The sequence below is a fragment of the Pan troglodytes genome, chromosome 15 (assembly GCF_028858775.2).
Source record: "Pan troglodytes isolate AG18354 chromosome 15, NHGRI_mPanTro3-v2.0_pri, whole genome shotgun sequence".
Lineage (NCBI taxonomy): Eukaryota > Metazoa > Chordata > Mammalia > Primates > Hominidae > Pan > Pan troglodytes.
In genome coordinates this window covers 102,761,196-102,786,251 of record NC_072413.2, presented here as the reverse complement: position 1 = coordinate 102,786,251, position 25,056 = coordinate 102,761,196, and the positions used below count along the sequence as shown (strand labels likewise).

General features: G+C 60.4%; 1 protein-coding gene across 5 annotated transcripts; it reads right to left on the bottom strand.

The window, feature by feature from the left end:
- Window positions 1-767: 767 nt before the first annotated feature.
- Window positions 768-23,708, bottom strand: ADSS1 (adenylosuccinate synthase 1). Of its 5 annotated transcripts, none has more exons than XM_054666332.2 (14): window positions 18,272-18,346; window positions 17,954-18,183; window positions 13,055-13,157; window positions 9,711-9,773; window positions 8,774-8,824; window positions 8,336-8,402; window positions 7,448-7,555; window positions 7,236-7,317; window positions 6,913-7,039; window positions 6,157-6,311; window positions 4,968-5,092; window positions 3,220-3,317; window positions 1,741-1,890; window positions 768-1,127 (listed from the first exon to the last, which is right to left on the bottom strand). In XM_054666332.2, the coding sequence occupies exons 2-14, from the start codon at window positions 18,119-18,121 to the stop codon at window positions 1,075-1,077; spliced, it is 1,350 nt and encodes a 449-aa protein (XP_054522307.1). In that variant the 5' UTR covers window positions 18,122-18,183; window positions 18,272-18,346; the 3' UTR covers window positions 768-1,074. The 5 variants fall into 5 exon arrangements, with proteins under 5 accessions (XP_054522307.1, XP_054522305.1, XP_009426862.1 ...); XM_054666330.1 differs by having other exon boundaries at window positions 768-1,160; window positions 18,272-18,338; XM_009428587.4 differs by lacking the exons at window positions 17,954-18,183; window positions 18,272-18,346 and adding an exon at window positions 23,425-23,708.
- Between the last annotated feature and the right edge of the window lie 1,348 nt (window positions 23,709-25,056).

The window sequence follows — 25,056 nt, the reverse complement described above, 5'->3', positions numbered from 1 at the left end:
TTGCTTGCATCCCTGGAGTCACAGGAATCTCATAACCCAGCCTATGCCCCCAGGCCCCTGCCGTGTCAGTAGAGCCTGCTGAACTTCCTGGGCTAGCGAGACCAGCTGACAGCCACAGTGCTCAGAAGTCAGGGTCGAACCCCGCCAGACTGGCCTCTCTGTAGGATTCCCTGTCTTTGAAAGGATACTGGAAGGGCAGTTGTTTTTCTAAACTTACTCCAAACTCTGAGCCACTGCACCTGGCCTTAATATCATTTTAAAAACTAAACACGCTGGCGCGGTGGCTCCCACCTGTAATCCCAGCACTTTGGGAGGCCAAGGGGGGTGGATCATGAGGTCAGGCATTTGAGACCAGCCTGGGCAGCATGGTGAAACCCCATCCCTATTAAAAATACAAAAATTAGCTGGGCGTGGTGGCGGGCCCCTGTAATCCCAGCTACTCAGGAGGCTGAGGCAGGAGAATCGCTTGAACCTGGGAGGCAGAGGTTATGATGAGCAGAGATCGTGCCGCTACACTCCAGCCTGGGTGACAGAGCAAGACTCTGTCTCAAAACAAAACAAACCATATTTAATTGACTTGGTCTCTTATATAGGCTTGTTCTATTTAATTTTCTGAGTAAACACAAGGCTTGGCTTTGTGACCCAAAAAACATGGGCAGCTCTTAGGAAGCTACATCCTCCAGACTCCTGTCACAGTGAATTGTTGTCTTTCAGTGTTTAAAAGCAATAAAGACAAAGTCAAATCAAACATGTAACGACTGCTCCCATTCAGTGGCCATTGGAGATGTTTATTACGCTGCTTCGGCTGGACACGCAACCATGTGACACTAATGTGTCATAGAAGGTCTTTGAGCACTTTGGCTCATTTTGAATATAATTTTTAAAAATATACACAAGGCTGGCTTTCCAATGTTTAAAATCATTGTAGAAACCAACAGGTTGAACAGAAATATAAAAGTACAGAAAATGGTTTTCCTGCTTTGGTGTTGGTTGTGGCAGCCGAGGAACGTGACTGCTGCTGTTTACACAAGTCCAGACGCTGCCAGGGCCTGTTGGGATCAGCTCAGTCTGCGACTAAAACAGCTGGATCATCGACTCTCTTGACTTGCCAACACCAACCCATTTGACTGAGAGAGCAGAAAAGACTGTTACGATACACACTGGAGGCAGAAAGTTCAGAAAAAGTTGTCTTTAGTGTCGTATCTTTCTGTGTAGTTCAAATGGTAAAAGGGGCTATTTTCTCTCCAAATGGAGGCAGTTCTAATTTTTAAGTTATGAAGGTAGTGCATGTTGGGGGACTGATCCTCCCCCAGCGGAAAACAGGAGTCTCCTCCCTTCTCCCTTGGAAATGGCAACGTTAGTTACTTAGTGACTCTCCCTGCAGGCCCTTTCTCTGTAGGTGCAAACACCTCTGGGTTATGAGGGTAAACATGACACACTCATATGGCTGGGATGTGTCCCATCTGTTGAGGGTAAACATGACACACTCATATGGCTGGGATGTGGCCCATCTGTTGTTCTGGATGCGGAGAGGCAGGGGCTCCCGGCAAGGTCACACCCACACCCCAGCCCGGAGCCGCACTGCCCCAGCTCCGAGTCGTCCTTCCCTCCTGCCATGCAATATATTCACTTGGTGACCACACTTGGTTTTCTTATTGCTCACCAAGCCCTGCGCTGGGATGTGGGCCTCTTGGGGCATCCAGGGTGCAGGGAGGGTGGCTGGGGATGCAGGGCACCCACCTGCGACTCCCACGTGATTCTCCACAAAGCGGATGTAGTTCTGGGCCTGCGGGGGCAGGTCCTCCCACCTCCTGGCGCCTGTGGTGTCTGCTTTCCAGCCAGGCAGCGTTTCATACTCAACTTCGACCTTCTGAAGCATCTCCTGGTTAGCTGGGGGAAGCACACAGGAGATGAGTGGGGCCCACAGACCTCCTATCAGCAGGGAAGCAGATATTTGGTGACACGGCCACCCCCATCCAGGGCCTCCTTGCCTAGGGACTCAGCTGCAAGGAAGGCAGCAAGTGGGCACGTGGCCCAGTTTGATTTTCTCAGTGTTGGGTGGTGAGCAGGGGATAGCAGTGGGGCTCAGACACTACACGCCTTCCAGACCAGAGGGACATGACACATATGTGCTACCCACTCTGCTAGAACCTCCACTGTGACATCAGCTGAGGCACTCCAAGCCTTGGCTTGGAAATTCTAAGAGACTCTAGAATCCTGAAGCACTAAGGGATCCTGAAGCATCTGTGTCCTCCCACCCCAAGAGCATCAACTCCCAGAGGGCAGGGATCCCCGCCCTGTGCAGGACTCTGTGGCTCCTGGTAGAAGACAACCACCCTTACAGATGGAAGATGCTGGAATACGGGTTCTCGCTGCAAGTGTGTTTGAGCCTTGGAGCCAGGCAGTGTTTGCGTGTCCTCCTGGGACCCTGGACCACCATGAGGAGAGCCTGCAGTCCTCAGAAGTGCAGCCTCTCAAAGGTCAGGGGTCAGGAGGGTCAGGGACACTGCCTGCAAGGACACACATGGCTCCTGTAGCCAAGTGGCCCTCTGTGGTCTACAAAGATCTGCTGAGTGGAGACCAGCCAGGAGCAGCTCGCCCAGGGCTGCTGAGGAGGAAGCCATTGTGGGGAACAGGGTCAGAACATGACCCTGGACTGAGGTCGAGGGGGCACATCCAGATGCACACAAAACTGAAACCTGTGAAACCCAGGAAAATGGCACCTCCTTCATGCTTTCCAGAAGAAGGGGTGCACGGAGCAGGGATCCCGGTTAGGTCTTAAAAATCTCACCACAAAGCATATTTTCTCAGATGAAATAGTCATCCTGTACGTCTGCATAGAGCGTTACATTTTCCAGAGCCGACAGCATCCACCTAACTCCTGTGTGCCTCCCGTGGCTCCCTGCAGGTGGGCCTTTTCCTCAAGGCAGCTGAAGGTCCCCCAGGGTCCCAGGCGAGTAGTCTGTCCCCCTGAGCCACTCCCAAAACACTGGAAGGGGCCTACAGCCACCCCTGCCCAGCCAGGCCTCCTGGGGAACGTTGTGGGGAGAAACCCGTGAGAGGCAAAAGCCATGATGGAGGCTGGTCACTGGAGACAAGCTGCTTGCCCTGTGTCCTGTGAACGTCGGAACTCACCCCTCTCTGAGAAGTCACAGGTCCCATCTATTCCAATACCATGAAACGGCCCAACAGGCAGAACGGTTGCCCCACTTCACATACCTGGGAAATAGGGAATCCTTTTCCCGTTCAGCTTGTATGAGACACCGACTTTAACCTCACCCAGTACGTCCAGGATGTCCAGCTTCGTCAGGGCCAGCCTGTGGAAAGCCAAGGGGCCGGGCAAACCCAAGAAGTGGTCAGCGGTGCTGGGGTTTCTTCCGCTTGCTTTTCACCTCTCGCTTCTGTTATTTATAGCAGGGGTCCCCAGTCCCTGGGCTGTGGACCAGTACTGGTTGGTGGCCTGTTAGGAACTGGGCTGCAGAGCAGATGAGTGGTGGGCAAGCTAGCATTACGGCCTGAGCTCCACCTCCTGTCATTCAATTCTCATAGGAGCCCGAACCCTATTGTGAACTGTGCCTGCGAGGGATCTAGGCCACATGCTCCTTGTGAGAATCGAATGCCTGATGATCAGAGGTGGGACAGTTTCATCCCGAAACCATCCGCCGCCACACCCCTGCCACCTGCCCTGTCTGTGGGAAAATCATCTTCCGCCAAACTGGTCCCTGGTGCCAAAAAAGTTAGGGACTGCTGATTTACACTGAGTGGAAAAGAAAGATTAAGTGATCCCAAAAAAGTGCCATTGACAAACATGCCAGAGGGTGGGGGCTTCTGCTCACGCCCTGCACCTCATCTCTGCCTTTCCAAGTCCCCTGTACCTCGAGTGCCCCCCGGGGCCCCTGCTCCCACAGGCTCCCCTTCTCCCCTCCCGTCCCCACACGTGGTGGCTGCTGCTCGCCTGTGGCTCTGGGTGCACTTTCCCCACCACACAGCCGTGTTTGGGGCCCAGCACTGCCCTGTGTCCAGCCCATGAGCATGGCACCCTTGTCCTAGTCACCTTCCTGGCCCCTGCCCACCCACCCACCGATGCCAATGATGGCAGCCTCCCTTCCTGGTCCATCTTCGGCACCAGGCCCTGTGCCGTGGGCTCTGTTTTTCCTCCCTCCGTGGGCAAAGCCTGAAGGGGCACCAGATGCAGCAGGCTATGGATGGGTCTGCTGAGCACTGTTGGCCCTGCCTGTCCTCCATGCTGGCCCTAGCACGTGATGAGGCTGCGCCGTGAACCCTGCACTGCGCACAAGGAAAGTGAGGGTCAGGGATCCCAGACGCCACACCCTCAGCTACTCGGTTCCTCTGCTTCCCGTTGCCGGATTGGCTCTATACCCACCTAGCAGGGGTCTGGTTAATTCTCCAGGAATTTTGGCTGATGCTCTCAACCCTGGTGAAAGATGTGCAACTCACAGCCTTGGCCTGTCTGACTGAGCTGGAAAGGAAGCCGTGAGCCCACCCCTCACACAAAGCCTCTTTCAGATCCCTGGGAGACAGCCCGAACAGCTGGGCAGCCTGGGTCAGTCTGTGGAAAGCAGAGGGGCCTGCAGAGCGGATGCCTCAACAGGCCGGCACCCATGCTGCCATCCTCCTAGCAGGATGACAGTGCATCCTTTCGTCCTGGGTACTTCCGGTCTCCACATGAAGCATTTTAACCTCTCACAAGTGCCGGGATGCCCTCATCCTTCACGGCATCAGCCCTGGGGTGGGAGTCTGTGCTCCTACGGCTGGCTCCAACACACCCTGCACAGGCCTCCATACCGCTAACCCCTGGGCCGTGCTCTGTGGAAGGGTCGAGATCAGTGGAAACCTTGTCCAAGGAGACTTGGTGGCCCTCAGCCCCTGCGTCAAGTGCTGCTTGCCTCTGCAGGTGTCGGGAGTCAGGGACGGTCCCAGTGGGGATGGCAGCATGGGTTGCTTACGCAGTGAATCCGTTGACCATGTGAGCATATCTTAGAATCATCAGGTCGAGCCAGCCGCAGCGCCTCTTCCTGCCTGTGGTCACTCCCCACTCGTGGCCGCGGGTCTGCAGCAGGTCTCCAATCTCCTACATGAGAACAGGGCGGACGTCATGTGAGCTGTCGTGGGAGCCTTGTGCAGCCTGGCCCTGCTGCTCCCCCTCCTCCCTGCACACAGCTCTCAGAATCCCTGAGGATGCCCCGCCTCCACCGACAGTCCTTACATCCAGCTCCCGGACATCCCCACACCCCTGGTAAGCCTGTCCAGCAGCTGAGGCTCACAATGGGCAGGGCCTGGCCCACAATGCCACCTGAGCCGGCGAGCGCTCTTCCTGAACACACCAGACCACTAGGCTTTGTGAGCTGGGGAAGGCACGGGCAGCCTTGCTGTCTTCCCCTCCTGCCATAGGCAGCTGGGGGAGGCGGGCCTGGCCCTGCAGCTTGGCTTTGGGGGTCAGGGGTGTGTGTATCTCCTGATATGTATCCCTGCACCCTCTCAAGCCTCTCTGGATGGCGTCCGCCCCTCCCCGTGTTGGCTTTCCCAGCACCTGCCCTTCCTCCTGCTCAGGCACAAGGGCCATGTCCTTGCCCTACCAAGGGTCACAGGTTGAGGCTGAAAGAGGAAGGCTGGGGTCTCCTGAGGATTCTGGGGCCACAGCAGCTTCCAGAAAACTTCCTGAGGCTGGAGAGCTGGGCAGGGTTGTGGGGGATGGCTTTCAGCCCCAATTCTAGCTTGGTTGTGACAGAGGACCCCCCAACCTGGGGACAAGGCTGAGGGAAGATGCTTAGTGTCCTCTCTGAGCCAAGGTGAGTCCACCAGCTACCCTGAATGAGGGTGTCCTGAGGAACTGCAAGGCGTCCGCACTTGCCTGTGGGCCTCACACACTCCGAGGGGAACGAGGTCATGTGTACGTGTGGGCATGTGCACACCCTGTGTGAGCTCACGTGCTGTGGCCGTGGAAACAGGCCCACCCCAGCGCCTCTTACTAAGCTCTCCCCTGGCCTGCACAGCAGGAAGCGCCCTGGCGGGAGATGGGGAAATGGCACTGGCAAGGTCCGCACAGCCTCCACCCTGGCACTGCTCACCCCACCCCTGGCATCCCTGCCTGGCCTCCCTGTCCTCCCACGGGGTCCTGAGGGGCTGGGGACTCACGTTGATCTGCTCGGTGGGGAAGGCCCCGATGCCCACACGTGTGGTATAGGCTTTCACCACGCCATACACGTCACCTATGTTCTGCGGGGGGATGCCCAGGCCCGTGCACACACCGCCCACGGTGCAGTTGGATGAAGTCACAAAGGGGTAGGTCCCTACAAGACAGAGCAGGTTAGGGGGCTACCTGTCACCCCCTGTAGATTATTCCACCTGGCCCAAGAGGCCTTCTCAGTAAAGGGCAGCGGGCAGTTCAAACCGTGGGGGGCCCCCTCCGTGGGGTCACCAGCCTGGCCTGTCCTGGGGGAGTGGCTGAATGGGTGCTGTGTGCTGGGCCATGTGGCTCACAAGAGTCTGGGGTGAGAGGAGGGAGAAAGTTGCCCACAGCATGGCCTGAGGTGACCAGGCCGCCTCGGGGGTGAGGGTAAGCTGGTGCGCCCGTGGGGGTGAGGACGGGATATGGCTGTACAGACCATCAGAAGGGCTGGCTCTGACCCACCTTGCCGGGCTCCCTGGCCCCACCCCTGACCTTGTCACCCTGTTCTTCCATCTCTAGCCCAGCCCTTTCTCCTCTCCCCTCCCTTGCTGGCAATAGGAATACTAAGGACACGAGGATCATTTCCGCGGGCACGGATGGCACTGTGGCCTTGGAAAGCGGGTCTGCCCCTCCCTCCCCCATCGGTTCCCACGGCTCTCCGCAGCTGGGTCTTCCCTGGCAGGCACGAAAGGTCGTTGGCACGCACACCCTCCCGGACATACCGAAGTCAATGTCGAGGAGGGCGGCGTTGGCACCCTCCACCAGGATCTTCTTGGGGGGGCCGTGGAGTGCCTCATACATAAAGTAAACACCATCTCGGACCATGGGTCTGATCCGCTCAGCAAAGCCCTGCAAGGAAGGGCCAAGCAGCAGAGTGAGCCTGTGGCCTGGGGCAGGGGAGGCCTGCGTGCCAAGAAGGTTGGCCAGCCCATAACAATGCCTAGTATCGGGTGTGCCCCAAGGGTGTTCAACGAGCACCAGGTAGGACGGCCAGCCTCCCTGGAAGAGCACTTCCGCAGCCCCCACACTGCGGCCCCGGCTTCACCTTGAGCCTTTTGAGTTGGCCTTCAATGTCTATTTCCAGGGTGGGGAACATCGACTGGTGCTGGTGGGCCAGGTTCTTGAATCTGCACAAGGGACGGTCATCGTCACCCCCTGTCATGGTCCACGCTGGTCCTCAGGGCCCTCCCCACTAGCCACAGTCCCTTCCGGCAACTTCTCCCCATCCTCCCCCCGGACTGCAGACAGCTCAGGTACCTGGAGGAAAACTCATCAAAATCTGACAGGAGGTCGCAGATGCGGAGGCCTGTCCGGGCAGCTTTGGAAGAGTAGGTTGGTCCGATTCCCTTCTTGGTGGTGCCTATACTGAAAGATGGGGAGTGGGTGCCCATGAGAACCCAGGAGCCCTGAGGAGCTCAGGCATCCCACTGAGGCCATGACCCCCGCCGGCTCATGACTCCAGTGCCCACCATTGCTGCCTGTGTCTGGCTGAGCTGTGAGTGTGTGCGTGTGTGGGTGTACACACTCGCATGGATGTACTGGTATGGTGTGTGCCTGTGCGTGGATGTGTGCACGTGGAGTGTGTGCATGTGTGGCTGTGTGTACTTTTGTGCATTTGCGTGGGTGTGTGGGCTTGTGTGGTGTGTGCACATGTGCATACCTGTGCGAGCATGCGTGGGCGTGTGGTGTGTAAGAGCATGAGTGTGTGCCTGTGTGAGAGTGTGAGTGGGTAAGTGTGTGACCATCACCTCTCTGAGGCAGGACACTCATCTGCTTCACTCCTGTGTCCTTGGCACATCTGAGGTTCTACTAAACTGCTTTGGTGTTCCTCGTGTCTTCCCTGGGGCCGTGTGGAGTCAGGAAAGGTGGTGGGTGTGACAGGTGACGGTAGGGCTTATGCACTCCTGGGGGGAGCCGCGTGGCAGTGGCAGCCGGCAAGGACAGTGTGCAACCCCAGCGAGAGACGGGCTGGCTCGTCCGGGGGTTGGGTGATGCGCTGTGGAATTTTGACGGTGCCATTGTCCAGGGGCTTTGAGTGGGTTGAGGTACCCTCCTCGTTGTGCCCAGGACCAGACACGCCCCACAGTCTACCGGCTTGCGGGCCCAGAAGACTCCCCGAGGGTGAGAGTGTCCCAGCAGACTTACTTCTTCCCCTCTTGTGCCTGGCGCTGCACTTCCTGAAGTCCGTCGACAGCCTGGTGAAAATCAAACACTGTCGGGCGGGCCAGGTGAGGGCAGCAGGAAACAGGAGAGAAGCAGAGGACAGATGTTTACACATGGACCTCACCTCCTGCTGGCCTGAGTCTCCTGGGAAGGGGGTGGTTGAGATTTCAAAGAGGACAAACTGGGGTGTGACCATGAGTGTCTGGGGCTCAGTCTCCCCACCTGCAAATGGGCTAGTGATCCCTGACCCAGCTCCCAACTTGAAGCTCTTTAAAAAGGGTAATGTACAAGCTAATGGAGCCATGTGGAGCAAGAAGGCCTTGGGGACTTCCCTGATCTCGGTGGCCATGTAGGAGCAGGGCCGGCTGGCAATGGTGGGGGCAGGAGGGGCTGTTCCCTGTACTCCAGTGGGAAACGTACCAAGGTGGGCTCTGTCAGAGATGATGAGCCTCTTCTCCCAGTCCTTCAGGCCTGCGGGGACACGGCACACAGGTGGGCCAGTGTTCACAGGTGCGCTGCAGCTCACACGTGAGGGGCCAGAGCTGGGCTAGCTCGCCCGGCTCCCATCCAGGTGAGGCATGCAGGGAGGAGGCTGACAGGGCCACCTCTGTTGTGCAGCAAGCGGCAGACCCGCCCCTCTTGCCTCCTCCCCAGCTGAGACCTGGACCCTCACTCCACCCCGCCGCCGGGATGCCCACTCTCGTGCCTGCAGGCTTCACCCACTCCAGGCTGGCAAGCCAGAGCTGGTGTGAGTGCCCGGCTTTCCTCCCTAGCTGCTGCCACTCTGAAGGTGACCTGCCCCCTCAGGGCCTCAGTCTGGGTACCCCCTGGTGCCCATGTCCCCAGAATCACATTCTTGCTCTTTTCACACCCATCCCGCCCTTGAGCCTGAGGCTGCAGCTCAGCGTCCTCCCAGACCCACTCAGGCTGCCGTCTGTCCCTGCCCACACTAGGTCTGACTTGCCCACACCCCCAGCTGGTGGGTCTGGCCTCTGCGTGCCTGGCCAGATGCTCCGCAGAGCCCCCAGGAGCCACATCCTTCCCTGCAGGCATAGTTAGCCCAGCAGTCCCCACTTCTCACTGGGTGTCTGGTCCAGGTCCCTGGCTCCTTCCTGGACTTCCCAGGTGCTACCTGGCCCCGTGATGCTGAGGCCACCAGCATCTGAGGCCTCTGGGTTGCCCAGCTCACTCGCTTTCTGCGCGGGTAGAGCCGGCGGGTGATAAGCTGGGCCAGCTATGTTGGGAACCCACCCCCGCCAGTCCCCTCCGCGGGAGAAACCCTCAGGAAGGCTCCAGCCAACAACCGCTCAGGGCACCGTGTCCGGGACAGGGCAAGTCTGCAGGAGCTTGGACCTACCTTTCTTTTCATTCTTCTCTGCTTCCTCAAACAAGCCTGGCAAGTGGATGACCACCCCGTTGCCTGCATGAGAGACAGAGGCATGAGAGACAGAGTTGTGTCCCAGACATTGGAAAACATACATTAAGAACAGCATGAAATGGGTGGGTGCGGTGGCTCATGCCTGTAATCCTAGCACTTTGGGAGGCTGAGGCAGGAGGATCACTTGAGGTCAGGAGTTCGAAACCAGCCTGGCCCACATGGTGAAACCCCATCTCTACTAAAAATACCAAAAATTATCTTGGCATGGTGGCGTGTGCCTGTAATCTCAGCTACTCGGGAGGCTGAGGCAGGAGAATCGCTTGAACCTGGGAGGCGGAGGTTGCAGTGAGCTGAGATCCTGCCACTGCACTCTGGGTGACAGAGCGAGACTCCATCTCAAAAAACAAACAAGCAAACAAACAACAAAAAAAAACAACCCAGCATGAAATGGGCACACCTATGTTCATAGCAGCATTATTCAGAGTAGCCAAGAGCTGTCCATTGACAGATGAATGGGTAAGCAGAACACGGTCTACCCATACGATGGAAGAGTATTCAGCCTTAAAAAAGGAAGGAAATTCTGACACAGGCCTCGAAGACATTATGCTGAGTGAAATAAGGCAGTTACAAACGGACACAAACAGGATGATTCCGCTTATATGAGGTCCCTGGAAGAGTGAAATTCATAGAGATAGAAAGTAGAATGGGAGGCGCCAGGGGCTGGGAGAGGGAGACTGGGAAGTTGTTTGATATTTCAGCATTTCAGTGTGTGAAGATAAGAAAGTTCTGGAGGTGGATGGTGGTGATGGTTGCAAAACACATTCCTTGGTATTTAAGGAGCTGGAAATTGATGTCCCTGCAGAAACCTGCGCGTAGATGTGCAGCTCTATTCATAATCGCCGAAACTCGGCAGCAGTCAAGAGGCCCATCAGTAAACAAAAGGAGAAATCAACCGTGGTCCATCCAGACAGTGGAGTATTGTTCAACACTGAAAACAAATGAGCTATCAAGCCATGAAAAGACATAGAGGAAAGTTAAACGCATGTTACTGAGCGAAAGAAGCCAATCTGAAAAGGCGACATACTGTACAATTCCAACTCTGAGATTCTGGAAAAGGCAAAACTGAGGAGACAGCATAAGACGAGTGGCTGCCGAGGGTTGAGCGGGGAGAGATGAATGAAATGGGTGGAGCTCGGGGGTTTTAGGACAGTAAAAAATTCTGTACGATACTCTAGTGGCAGATACACAGCATACATTTGTCCAGACTGGTAGAATGTACAGCACCAAGTGTGAACCCCGAGGTGACTATGTACTCTGGGTGATCATGACCTGTCAGTGTAGGTTCATCGATTGTCACAAATGCACCGCTCTGGTGGGGCATGGTGGCTCATGCCTATAATCCCAACATTTTGTGATGCTGAGGCAGGAGGATTGCCTGAGGCCAGGAGTTGGAGACCAGCCTGGGTAACATAGCAAGACTCCATTTCTAAAAAAGAAAAATGCATATATATGTGTGTGTATATATATATATATATATATATATATATATATATATATATATATATATATATAAGCTAGGTGCGGTGGCATAAGCCTGTAGTCCTGGCTACTTGGGAGACAGAGGCAGGGGGATCCCCTGGGCCCAGTAGGTTGAGGCTGCAGTGAGCCAGGACTGTGCCATTGCATTCCAGCCTGAGTGACACAGCCAGACCCTGTCTCAAAATAAACAAAAAACAAAAAAACACAAATACACTCCTGAGCTCTAAACCCCTTGCTTGAAGATGAAGCCTTCAGAAACCCCTGCTGCCTCCCCAAGGAACCCCTTTCCCTTTGCCAGTTCCCGCTGAGGCTGGCCATGGCACAGGCTCAGCTGAGGGAGACGGGACTTCAGTCCAGACGAGAGTGATCCGGAGACGATGCAAGCCATGGTGAGCACAAAAGGTCACCCAAATGCCACGGCATCCTGAAATAAACACGCAGCAGAGGCCTGGAGTGTTGCAAGCTCAGGGTGTCTGTGTGAGCCCTGGCACGTCCTGCTACTTGCTAAGCGGTGCCTCTTTGGCCTTGTTTCCTGCCATGTGGGGCCCAGGGCTGGGCAGGACGAGGCTGGCGGCTGGAGAAGGCTTCCTGCAGCACAACCCGGAGCGGCCAGCCAGTGCTACTGCCCAGTCTGCCAGGGCTAGGGGCTCCTGCGACATGGCGGGCAGGCCACCTCACTGCTTAGGGCCTCCCTGCTGTGAACTAGGGACCGCCCCCACACTGTCCTAGCCCCACTGCTGGGAGGGCCAGGGACTGGGTCTGCACCCAAGGGGATGGTCTTGGGTGAGTCACTCCAGCTCAGCCCCTGACCACACATGGCCCCTGCGGCAGCCACCTCTGCGCTATCTTCCTCCTTCTGCTCACATTGAATGGGCCCAGGCCCATGCCATCTGCTGGGCACACACCTGAGGCGCCTGACCCCCACTTCCTGACGGGCTGGGAAGGGGTCAGATACATCACAAGGATGGCCTTGCTGAAGTCTGGAAACAGCTGGAAGGGAAAGTACAAGAAGGGGCCTGGCTGGCTTGGCCACTGGGATCAGGAAAAGCTTCTCTGAGCAAGGGGCTCTTGGGCTAAGAGCTGAGGCCAGGGTGCACAGAGCAGGCTCCTGACCGAGAGAAGGAGGGAAAGAGCCACGGAACCCTGGGGGCAGAGGTGGCTTGCCTCTCAGAGCACCGAGTGGTCACAGGTGGCTGCAGGGGAGAAGCTGTGTCCGGACCCAGGAGGGGGCAGGCGATGTGGAAGGAGGTCCCTCTGCAGCACGGACTGGGAAGGGGCTGGAACCAGGCCTGCCAGGTGGCCACAGCAGCCCAGGCAAGAGGACGGCCACATGGCTCGGCAGGGCCAGGGAGGGCACGGCCTTGTCCACACAGCCTGGTCGCCACGCAGTGAGAAGCCAGACCTGTGGCAAGCACATACTCACTCACAGGCATGCACATGCAGTCACGGGCACATGGGCGTGTGGTCTCCATGCCCACACAGGAAGTGTGTGCATGCGAGGGATCAGGGATCAGGGATCAGGCACTCCCGCTCCTGCGCGGTGGATATGACTCTGCCCCTCCTCCCATCAGCCCTGTGTCCTCTCAGCTGCGTTCCCAGCCCAGGCCCGGGCTATGCAGGTTTCTGTGCACCAGTGCCTGGTGGGGCGGGTGGAGGCTGGGGTCCAGCCTACTGCTAGAGCAGTCATCACCAGGCTCTGGTGCCCCGTGCCCCCGCGCGTGGGGCTCCTGGGCTGGCTGACACCCCCTTTCCTGCTCACACACAGGTCGGGGCAGGGCACTCACCAATGAAGGACACGGCCTTGGTGTTGATGATGCCGCTGGGCAGCAGGTGGAAGTCGTACTCCTTCCCATCCACCACCACTGTGTGGCCGGCGTTGTTGCCCCCCTGGAACAGAAACCCGGCTGAGCTGAAGGCACTTGGGTACTGAAGACCCCCCGGACATGGACTGACCCACATGGGGCTTCGTCTGTCCCTGCAGGGCACTGCTGTTGGATTTTGGGGTGTCTGGTTTGGTGGCCAGCTCTGATGCGTCTGTGCAGGACTGGGATGTGGGCATCCTGCACCTTGGAAGGAGGGCAGCAGTTTGGTCAGGGGCCTGGGTCGGGGAGGGTCTGGCCCAGGCTGGTGCCAACACCTCCAGGTGGCTTGGTGCAGGTCTCTGCAGCTGCGGGCCCCGCTCTGGAGCTCGCTCCTCTCATGCAGGAATGAGGAGGCCTAACCCTTCCACAGAACATGAATTCAGCACCCCCACGGCCAAATCTGCCCTCACCCACTTTAGCAGAGACCCTTCCCTTTGGGCAGGCACCTCCTGTCTAAGAATGAAAAAGAAAAAGCCATTCTGAGCCAGCCCTGTTCTGGGAAACACCCAGCCACAGGCTCCCCTCTCTGGGGGGATTCCTGCTGATGGTGGGGAGAGGGCCTGGGACTAGGATGTGCAGGCTCCAATCCCCCTCCTGCCATGAGATAGCCACATGATACAAGCAAACTGTGCCACCGCCCTGGATGCCACTGCCTTCGCTTCCCCAAGGGCCTCTTGTGCCAGCGGAAGCTAGAGGATAAGGTAGGGACCCTCTCCAGGTGGGGCAACAACCAAAGCCCTCCTGCCTTTTGCTTGGCTCTGCTCAGCAGGGCACAGGTCCAGTGGGTGTCCCCTGCTGCCCCCACCTTCTGCTCCTGCAGGGCAGGTGGGCTGGTGGCATGATGGATACAGGGACACTCCAGTTCCAAGGCACGGCTCATAGGGCTCCCCTACGTGCAGGCAGGAGGCCCCGCTTCACAGCTGAGGAAGAGGCAGCATCTCTGATGGCCCATGATGGCCCACTGCCCCTGAAGCCAGGCCCCCACCAACGGCAAGAGGTATCCCTCCAGCACCTTTTGGTCTTTATGCCACCATAAGAGACCCCTGTAGGCCACATGTGGCAGAGCCTGGAGGGAGCCCCAGAAGGTCTCTGCCCCAGGAGAGAAGGCCAGGTCTCCAGCCCCACTTCTGGCCAGCCACTGGATGGCATGGGGGACCCTCCCTGTTGCCCTCTCTCCTTGAGCTCCACCTGGAGGGTAAGCAGGGTCCCAGTGGGGTGGGGGGGGGGACACACACGGATACCCTGCCCCACAGACTGGTCTGGTCTCTCCTTCACTACTTCCCTTTTGGGGCCCACTCTGTCCCCAGGACCCCAGAGCCCAGATCCAGTCCCACCTTCCTGCCTCACCTCCCGGCAGAAAAGCCCTCAACTTGTCTACGCATGGGGGATTCTCCCAGCCACACCCCACTGCTCTCTGCCCAGCAGAGGGGTCTCAGCTCCCCTCCCACCCTCACAAGCCTGGCAGTAGGGTGTCTCACATAGCCTTTCCCCACCTGCCCAAGCAGGACCCTCAGTGATGGCGGCCCCTCCCTCTGCACTAGCTCCTCACGATGCATCTGGACAAGAGTTACACAGAAACAGCCCCGGCGGCTGGTGGCAGGGCAACCCTGGGGACAGACGGGGGGCAGATCCAGAGATGCCAGGCAGGGGGCTCACCCTCCTGGGACGTAACTTCACACAGTGGCAGATTAGGCAGCACTCGGAGCCCTGAAGCCCCTTCCCAGGGCAGGAGTCCCCACCTCCACGCCCTGACTTCTGCCTGGCCCTGCCTGGCTGGGCCCAGTCCTTATAGGAAACCAGTTCAGGACAGTGGCTCTGGGCGGGCCGGTGCTGGGTGAACTGGGTGGGGATCCTGGGAGATGGAGAGATGCAGGAAGCCTGATGGCAGGAGGGAGGGTGGTCTGAGGGCACCTGGAGGCCTTGGGGGAGCTAATGCTGCCAGGCGCCAAGGCAGGGTGGGGGTGGAGGGTCAGGGTACTTCTGCAGCCTGGGCGGATGGGCAGGGCTCTCAGCCTGTGCTGCTCAGCAGACCCTGAGTCAGCCCTGGGCGCACAGGTTCAGTCCATCGGGACGGGGCAGGCCCTGGCGTGACTCAAACAGATTCTGGGTTTGAGGGTCACTGCACCCTCCTGGAGACCCCCACCCTTACTCTGTCCTTGCCTCAGCACATATGTGGTAATTCCTCTCCGCTGGGGTCATGGAGTACCTTCATGCCCACGATTGCATCTGCTGCCTTTTGGGGGCAGTCAGGGGTGAGGTCTCTGAGGACAGGTAGGGAAACTGAGAGAAGGGAAGCCTATCCCTTGTACACAGCCCCGCCTGTGGCGGGGGGCAGGCGTCGAGGGATGACCTGGCAGTCAGGCCAAGTGCTGCCTACCATGGCAGAGTGCCCAGGGCCCACGTCAACAGGCCCAGGAATGCCCTGCTGGGCACACCCTGGCTCTGTTGGGGGCAAACACAGGCTCCTAGGAACAGGCGTGGCTTGTCGTAGGCCAGTGGGTGTCCAATGACCGCAGGGCCAGTGCCAGGCCACCCCTGGGAGCAGGAGCCAGCTCAGGACACTGAGCCTGGGGCCTGCTGATCCGCAGGGGCTCCCAGTTCTGGGGAGCCCAGGACGATGGCCCCAGAGAGACCCCAGTCTGTCCTCCCATCACCAGTTGAGGTCTCAGGACATCAGGCTGCACAGGCACGTGGTGAGAGGTTGGGGACAAGAAGTCCTCCTGCCTTTCCTCCAGCTTCAGCCTGGGATTCCCACAGCAAAGGCATCCAAGGAGGGCTGGACAAAGGGGGACAAAGGAAAACTGGTACCGTCAGGCTGGGGCTCTGCACAAAGGCAGAGCCTTCAGGTCCAGGCCAGGGTCTGCCTTGCCATGGGAGCCACCAGCCAAGGCTGACCATGAGGCTGGCCGATGAGGAGGGACCAAACATCAGGGCCAGCCTCGCCTCCTGGAGAAGCACCAGGACCTTCCTTTGGAGCTGCCTTGGGCTGCAGGTGTGCAGGGCCCCTCAGCATGGTGTGCAGGGCAGTCCGGAGGCTGCTGCCCTCTCACAGGGCTTCCTCCTCTTGCACAGACGTACTGGTGCCTCCAGCCCCACCGGTCTCCCTCTTCTCCTTTCCTGGCCCCTGCTGGCCCAGTAGATGGGTCCATGGATCCTGCTGCAGGGGGCCCCTCAGGGTCTGCTTGTTCCAGGCAGCCCGGCCCTGAGCCCTGAGTCCTGTCACCATCCCCCCAGTGCTGAGCCCCCAGGGCAGCCGCACTCACTCTGTCTTTCCTGCCTCATGGGGATAAGTGATGGGCAGAAGAGCCAGGGTGAATGTGTGCCACAGGACAGCCCTGCTCAGGCACAGCTCCCACCACAGCCCCTCAGGCCAAGCTCCAGGGTCCCCACATCCAGCCGGCAGGCCTCTCTGCCAGGCACCCCTCGGCTGCCCTGCTCCTCTGAAAGCAGAGCTGAGGCACCTGAGCTCAGGGAAGGCCATGGGCACATCCATCCTTCAGCCACCACTCAGGGTCCTCTAGGGGCTGCAGAGTCCTACATTTACCTAAGATGCCCACTGCTGCCCCTACAGGTGGAGAGGAAGCCCAGCCCTGCTGCTCCTAGGAAAGGAGCCCCCTGCATGGCCAATGGGCTGAGCCACATGCTGTGAGCTGCCATGGACAGTCACCCATGTTGCACACTGCACAACTCTAGGGGGTGCTGTCACAGAGCCATGGCATGAATGATGGCGCCTAGAGGTGTAGCAGCTGCAGGGCCACATCATGCCACCTTTCCACTGTTTGCCAGGTCAGGGACAGTAGATTAAGGTAAGCCCCCAACTCTCAGAAGCACAGTGATGCAAGGGTGCGAGTGAGAGAGATGATACGAAGATGGATGGTGCAGAACACCTGCCTTGAGTGACCTGTACCCAAAGGCTCAGACCAGGCTGGGAGCCCAGAGTTAGGGGCACCCAGGGAGCCTGGTGGCCCCCTGGCGCTCTCTACCTGCCTCCAGGTCTCTCTTGGGGTCTTCCCCTCTGTGGTGCAGGCTTGGGTCAGGACACAGCTCTGAGCCCCCATGGACACTGAGCCCCCCCCCCCCCCGCCTAGTCTGGCTTGTCACTCACAGTCCCTAGGGGACATCCGTGCCAGCTGCCTCCCTGGTGGCAGGGAGTTTAGGAAAAGAGGCTCTCTCCATCCTGGACAAGGCCCACTCAGGAACCAAACACAGCTCTGACCCCTGCTTTGTCCCTGTGGGTGCAGCCAACTCACCCCTCTGGGGGCCAGGGAAGGCACGGCCCTGTGGCCAGCCCTATCTCCACTGCCCCACTCAGGCCCTCCCCTCCAGGAGGCTGTGCGCACCCTCACACCCGCAGCACCTCTCGGGGCCACTCCCCAGTCCTCCCACCATTGCTGGTCCCTCCAGGCATTTTATATATGTACATATATTTATAAGTAAATATCTCTCTACATCTCTCTCCATATCATCTATCTATCTATAGTCTCCAGGGCTGCCAAAACAAAATACACAGCCTGGACAGCTTTAAACAATGGAATTTTTTTTTTTGAGACAGGGTCTCACTCTGTCGCCCAGGTTGGAGTGCAATGGTGTGATCCTGGCTCACTGCAACCTCTGCCTCCTGGGTTCAAGCTATTCTACCACCTCACCCTCCCCAGTAGCTGGGACTACAGGCGCCCACCAGCATGCCCAGATAATTTTTGTATTTTTAGTAGAAACCGGGTTTCACTTGGCCAGGCTGGTCTTGAACTCCTGACCTCAAGTGATCCGCTCGCCTCGGCCTCCCAAAGTGCTGGAGTTACAGATGTAAGCCACCGCACCCACCCGCTCCCCTCCAGGTGTTAAGGATCCGGCTCCTGCAGTCCTCCTGGGCAGGCAGGTGTGGCCTCCTGCATTTGACCCGTGGCTCCTCCAAGCCCTCTCCTCTCCCAGCGTCACCCTAGTTGGGCCTCCACAGGCACTGGGAAGGTGAGGGGTGGGCTGAGCTGGCATGGAGTGGCCACTCAGTAGCTGGAGACTCCTTGGAGGCAGCCAGGGGAGGGCTGTGCTGTGACCTGGGGACAAGCTGAGGGTCAGGGCCAGTTTCGTGGGCCTCTGCCCACCTCCTTGCCTCTGGGTTGCCACCCCACAGCTCCTCCCTACCATGCCGACGCCACGCTCCTCCCCACGACGCCGACGCCACGCTCCTCCCCCCAACGCCGACGCCACGCTCCTCCCCACGACGCCGACGCCACGCTCCTCCCCCCCACGCCGACGCTACCTCCTCCCCCCCACGCCGACGCCATGCTGCTGACACCTGCAAGGCGTCTCCACACACAGGCTTTGTCCTTGCTCCTCACCTCCACACTGCCCAGATGGCGCATGCCCTGCCCCTGCACTGAGCTTGTCACCCGTGCGTGTCCCAGCCTTGCCCTGCAGCCATCGTCCTGCTCCTGTCCACCCCGTCCCTAAACCCTTGGGATGCCACCTGCCATCTGCCTGGCTTGGGGGCTGTCCATTGACCTCCTTTGACCTGCCAGGGCCCCCTCCACTCCCGGCCCACTTGGCCACTGCCCTTCTCTGCCCTGCAATCCATAGGCCCTTTACTGCCATGGATGACTCCTCTGGCCACAGCGTCTGCTTGGCCCAGGGTTCCCAAGGAGGTCCCTTTCTCTCCTGCAATGCAGCCCCCATCGTCAGCCCTACCTGCAGCAACACCTGGACGAGGCTCGCTACCTCCTATGCTCCAGAGCCTTCTTCTCCCCACAGCGTTAGCGGACTGCATCTCTGACGGCGCCGTGCCTCAACGCCACTGCACTCTGCCCGCTTCCCCCTCGGCCCTAGCTGTGCCAGGCCCATGCTATACCACCTCCTGGTTCAGCTCTCATGCAGGCTTGGGGAGGAGGGGACAGTGGAGTGGCTGTTTGCACCTCTCCCCCTGGAATGGGAGCGACCAGCTCTCCTGCCTCTGTGTCCATCCCCAGCCCTGGCCCAGGGCCTGGCTGTCAGCGAGCTCACGCCAGGCAGTGAAGGCAGCAGAGTGGCAAGCGCAGGGGGAGGCCGGCGGTGCTTTTCAGAGGCCGTGAGGCTCCTGGGCCCAACCTCTTAGCACTGGCACTCAATGGCAGTTTGTACGACGACGGTGCCCGGCACAGAGCAAGGGGCCCTGGCGCCCAGTGTGCACACACCTGTGACTACCAGTGTGGTGCGGTGGGTTCACCCACTTACACTGCTTCACTCCCTTCTGGGCTCTGCTTGCAGGCTCCCACCATTCATTCATTCCTTCAACCCAAAGGAATTGTTCTCTGCCCCTTTTGGTAGTGGGGTGAGGTCTGGGACAGAACCGAAGTCACTGGTACAGGTGTGCAGGTCTCAGCTGCCTGGGACTGGTGTTCCTGCAATGAGGCAGGGCTGTGCGTAACTGCAGGGACCGTCTGTCCTGGAGCCACGGCCCAGTAACCAGCACCATCAACAGTGCAGAGGTGGGGTAGGGGGAAGACCTCTTTCTGGAAGCAACCCCAGGCATTCCCTGGCCAAGGCAGCTGCCCCTCTGACTCCCAGAAGGTCTCTGGTGCACCCTGGAGCCTGAGGCAAAGCGTTACCTGATGGCCCCTTGGAAAGGGTGCCCAGAGCCCCGACAGCCACAGCACAGGGGCCCTCAATGCACAGGATGCCAGCTCCCACCTGGCGCTGCCACACCACAGAGAAACACCCTGTGATCTCACACCCCTGCATACATAGCCATAGCTTTCCACCCATCTGCCGGCTGGACACTGGCTCTAGCTAGACCTGGAGGGCACGGGAGGCTGGGAGTGCGCTATGGAGACCCAGGGCAGGCCCCTTCAGCCCGTGTACTGGGCATGGCCAGACATAAACAGCCCAGTGCCCTGAGGTCAGCACTGCAGCAGAAGGACGGGGATTCTAAACCCTGACCAGGGCGCGCTGGAGCCCTGTGGTCCTTGGCAGGGAGCCCAGTTATCCAGAGGAAGTATCTTGGAGATGGAAGGAGGAACTAGGGGGTAAAGGCCGGGCACTGCCAGCCTGGGAACAGGGGGCAGGGGAGACCCAGGTGCACCTGCCTTCAGCTGCCCATTTGAGGGGTAGGAGCTGGACATGCAGGCGGGGCACGCAGGGGAAGGAAACGCCATGGACACAAGGGAGGAAGCACAGGCGGAGGTACCTGGGGACCCCTCGGAAGTAGGATGGGGTGTCTGTGCCCAGAGAGAAGAGAGGGAACACAGGACCCCAGCACAGACAGGCAGACGATGTGATGTGGCCGCAGAGCAGGGAGGGCAGACCTGGCTCAGAGGAGACTCAGCCTGGAGGGGAGAGAGGCTTGGAAGCAGCCAGGGGAGCAGGCAAGGAGGAAGATGGCATAGTGGGGCCAGGGGGCATGGTGCAGCCGAGCAGACCCAGAGCCGCCCTGGAATGGAGGAAGGACAGCCGAGGTGTAAAGGTGGGGGTGTGGGCAGAAGGTGGGGGATGCAAAATGTAGGCTCAGCCTGGAGAAGGGAGGCTGCCCAGGAAACAGGTCCTAAAGGTGGACCCAAGGCGGGAGACTGTGGGAGGTGACAACACTCTCAGGGGCCCCCAGGGGCACTCTGACCACAGGCCCCAAACCACCGGGATGGGAAAAGAATAAGGCGAGCCATGCGGGGCTTTGGGCAGCCCCAGATCACCTCTGGGCAGAGTGGAAAGTCCATGTCCAGGGTGAGCAAAGCAGTGACTCTTGCCAAGTGCCAGGGGCCACCAGGGGGCTTGAGAGCTGGGCTCGAAGTGATGGCTCTGCTGGTGCAGGCGTCAGCAGCAGGCAGAGCCAGAGCCTGGGTGTCCAGAGGCTTGGGCAGCCAGGGAAGGAGCATAGCCAACACCCAGGGTGGCCCCAGGCCCAGGTGACCCTTTGGGGACTGGGGAGCAGAACAGGCTTGTTGCCAGGGCTGGCAGCTTCAGCCCTCCTGGCAGCCAGCCTGCCTCCCAGATGCGGCCCAGCCCGCTCTGCCCACTGCGTGCACTTTGACCACCTGGACCACTCGGCCCTCGCCCTGTCCTCTGCTCAGCCCCTCGAGTGAGAGGGTGAGGTTTGGCCTCTGTGCGCCTGGAGACCCCCATGTCGGGTACCTTCATCTGGCTTCAGGCATCCACAGTCCAAGTAAGAAAGACGCAGTCTTCCCTGGGGAGATCCAGCCAGACCCTCACTCTGCCAGCCTCTGACGACATGGGGTGGTCAGACATGGTGTGCACAAGAACAGGGGAGGTGCTGGGAGCCCGGTGGTAGGGGAGAACCCCCACCGCTAGGAGGAGAGATGGGCACTGTGAGGTAGGGGTCACTGAGCACTTGCAGAGAGCCTGGGGCTGGGGCCCCAAAGAAGACCAGTCCCTGACCTTCCCTTGCAGAGCGGCGCCCCGCTGAGATCCAGCTCGGTCCCCGCACTCGCAGGTGGGGACAAAGGGCCAGGCCCTGGGCTATCATGGTGGGCACGTGGCACCAGTGAGGGCTCCAAATGTGGCAGTGACTCATTCCTCCACGCCTGAGCCTCTGTTCCCCTGTGAAGGAGCTCTTCAGGATGATCCTGCCTCACTGGCTCGTGAGGAGGCTGCAGGGAGACAGGTGTGGGCTCCAGGGACAAACCTCTTTTATTCTCACTCACTTGGAGAGCCAGGGGCTCCCTCAGGCTGTAGGGTGGCCTGGCGGGGGCGGCCTGGTGGCCGGAGTGCGGGATGGGCTCCAGCCTGCTGCATCCTCCGTGCTCCCGTGTGCAGCTGCGAGTGAGCGGGGCTGTGGGGGGACTGGGTGGGGGGCACAGCAGGGAGTGCCCAGATCCAGAACCATCTCCACAGCTGGGAGCACAGAGCCAGGTGAATGCTGTGTACAGCACCTGTGGGGGCCCCAGCCCGCCCTGCAGAAGTGCATGGCACCCACCAGAGCTGGCAGCTCATAGGGAGGGGCCTGGGCCTCACGGGAGCAGAGAGGTCTAAGGAGGGTCGGGGGCCGTGGCTGCCCCACGCTGAGGGCGCCCTGGAGGGTGAAGAGCAGTAAAGCACTGGACACGCCCCCTGGCGGCCCAGGACAAGGTGGCGGGGCAGAGGCAGTGTGGAGGGAGCATGGGCTGAGGACCACCTCTAGGACCTGGGGGATCTCTGGAGCGAGGGATGCGCTTGCCTGCTGCTTAGGACGGAGAGCGAGGGGGGAGGTCCCCCACCGTCCCAGGAAGAACTTTCTAGGAAGCCACAGTCCCTTCCGGCAGGAGGGGCTCGGACAGCCCTGAGCCACACAGGGTGCTGGGCTGACTCCCTTCGTCTCGGGCCCCAGCCCTCCTCTCTGGAGCTCAGGAAGGAGGCCACAGAACCCGGAGAAGGGACGGTGCAGGGGCCCTTGTTCCATTATTGGCAGCAGCCCCAGGCAGGCTCCAAACCCCAGACGCGTGCATCCCAAAGTTGACCCCTTTGTGCCTGGAGCTGTAAGTCAGCCCATGGGCAGCAGACTTGGCTGCCCTGGCATGGGGCATGTAGCCCCAGGGTGGCGGCCCGAGAGAGTGCCCAGTGTCCAGCTCAGTCAGAACAGATGGGGGCGCTGAGAGCAGCTGCCGGCTGGCAGAGGCCCCGCCCTGGGCCCTGGGGGACAAAGCAGGTCTGGCCTCCTCGGTGGCACTGCCAGCCACTGGGTCACCCTGGCCAGAAGTCTGTGGCCCTCCCTCTCCCATGTCTGGCTAGGATCGTCCCAAGCACCCTCCCTCAGGCCCGGCCCCAATTGCCCCCCAGGACGGCCTGGCCCCCTTCCACCTCTGCCTCTCCTTGGCTGACTCACCGGGGTCACCCCCACCCAGCGGGCAGCTTTTACCCCCTCCACCACCTGCCGACCTTGCGGGGAGCCGGGTAAGCCCTATCCCAGACCCAGACAGGCCCCAGGTGATCACTGTAAATGAGGAAGGGGGGTGTCTTGGGGGTCCTCAAACCATCCTGGGGCTGGGTCCTCTGGTTCCCCCATGGAGGGTCCAGCGTCACACCCATGGCATGCGCCACCCCCTAAGGATCGGGTGTCCCCAACTCAGCGACTTGTATTTATAGCTGTGCCCTGGCCCGCTGCCGGGGTGGTGGAGGAGGGGTGGGTGGAAGGAGGGCGGTGTGTGTGGGTCGGGGGTTGTGTGAGTGATGCGTGTGCGTGCGTGGGTGGGGTGGCCCTGGGAAAGGTGCTCCCGGAAGGAAGGCATCCAAGCGGGTGAGTGACCGGCCAGGGCATGGGAGGACAGGGGCTGTCTGGGTCGGGGGAGGGGGGCTCGCTGGGCGGTGGGGGAGGGACCCGGCGCCCCAGCCCGCACCTGGCAGCGGCTGATGATGTCGGCGTCCGTGGCCAGCAGGTCCACCACCTTGCCTTTGCCCTCGTCCCCCCACTGCGCGCCCAGCACCACCGTCACGCGGGAGCCGGTCGCCGCCGCCTCCTGCTGCAGCCGCCCCCGCTTGACGCCGCCTGCGCCGGGGGGCCGGTCGTTGGAGGCTCGGGTCCCCGACATGCTGGCTTGGCTCTTCCGCTGCGCTGGCCCGGCCAGGAGCCCGCCGCCGCCGGCGTCCGCGCCATTAAATGGAGCCGGACCGGGGCAGGGGGCGGGGCAGGGGGCGGGCCGGGGGCGGGCCAGGGCGGGCGCAGTGACGCCCCGGTGACCTCCGGCCGCCAAATCCCCGCCCCCTCGCCGCTGCCTGGGAAGCCCAGTTGAGTCTCGAGCACTTTAGGGGTGAGGGGCCGCACGGACCGACGGCCAGGCAGGCAGATGGCCTGGGGCGCCGCCCCACGAATTTGCCAACGGAGGCAGTTTCTCGCTAGCCCGTCGGGGACCAGGGCTTGTGCACCGCGACCTCACCCCCCCCGAAGCCCTTGCCGGGCCCAGGACTTCGGGGTTCCAGCAACTGCAGGGGTGGTCGTTCCCTCCAGGGAAGGAGTGCAGTTTGCAAAAGGGGAGCTGCGTCCTGCACCCCACCTAGAGGGTCCGCACTCTCGGGGAGCGCACATGCCCCCCGTGGAACCCCGAGTGCCCTGGGCGCGGGCGCGCCCCCTGGCGGCCGCGAAGAGCCGCGCAGCGCGTCCTCTCCGAGGACTTTGTGTCCCCGCAACTGCCCGCACTTCTGCCCCACGGCAGGGGCCCCGCGTCCCGCCCGGGCGCGCTGTGGCTCGGGCCTGGCTGTAGCGAGCAGGCGGGCTCCAGCATGGAGCTCCGGCCCTCAGCAACCAAGTCTGGGGTAAAGGGACCCATCCTGTCAGCGTCACCTGGCTGGCATGGGAGCAACCCCCAGGGATGCACACCACAGTGGGGCCCAGGTTCCCAAGAGGTCCCACACCAGACCTTCCCGGCCCAGCCTGTGGAGGGACTAGGCCCCACACCAGACCTTCCCGGCCCAGCCTGTGGAGGGACTAGGCCCCATACCAGACCTTCCCGGCCCAGCCTGTGGAGGGACTAGGCCCCAGAGGGAGGCGATGGTCTGCGAGGCTCCCGTGTTCCCGGCTGGTTGTCCTGTCTCACCCATCCCGCCCCACCCCTCCCAAGTAGATGAGGCTTGGAGGAAGCCAGCCCTGGTGGCCAAGAGAAGGGTCCTGGGGCCCCACGGGCAGAAAAGAGAATCAGGTTCTTGCTTCAGAGCAGGGAGGCGGGGCCCTTTGTTCCCTCCCTGAGGGCTCTCAGTTGCCAAAGAGCCTGGAGCCACGAGGCTCCTTGGGCTCAGGGCAACTCCAAGGCTAGTGACAGGGAGTCCATGGAGATGGGACACTCCCTATGAGGAAGGAGTGGAGCTTGGGCCTGTCACAGCAAAGGTCGCTCACACTGAGTTAGTGATTCAGGTGCAGCCAAGGACACCACTGCCCACCCCTGCCTGCAGCCTCCCCACCCCTCCTCTCTGGGCGCCTGACCCTGCCCCAGCCTGGGGGAGAGGGGCTGTTTGAAGCCTGGCCTCCTGCCCCCTGC

Coding starts and splice junctions, on each gene's coding strand:
- ADSS1 (XM_054666329.2), bottom strand. CDS start 18,274: ATGGTAGGGAGGAGCTGTGGGGTGGCAACCCAGAGGCAAGGAGGTGGG. Junction 7,556..8,335: donor CAGGCACAAGAGGGGAAGAA/GTAAGTCTGCTG, acceptor CCCATCTTTCAG/TATAGGCACCACCAAGAAGG. Junction 1,891..3,219: donor AAGGATTCCCTATTTCCCAG/GTATGTGAAGTG, acceptor TGCTTCCCCCAG/CTAACCAGGAGATGCTTCAG.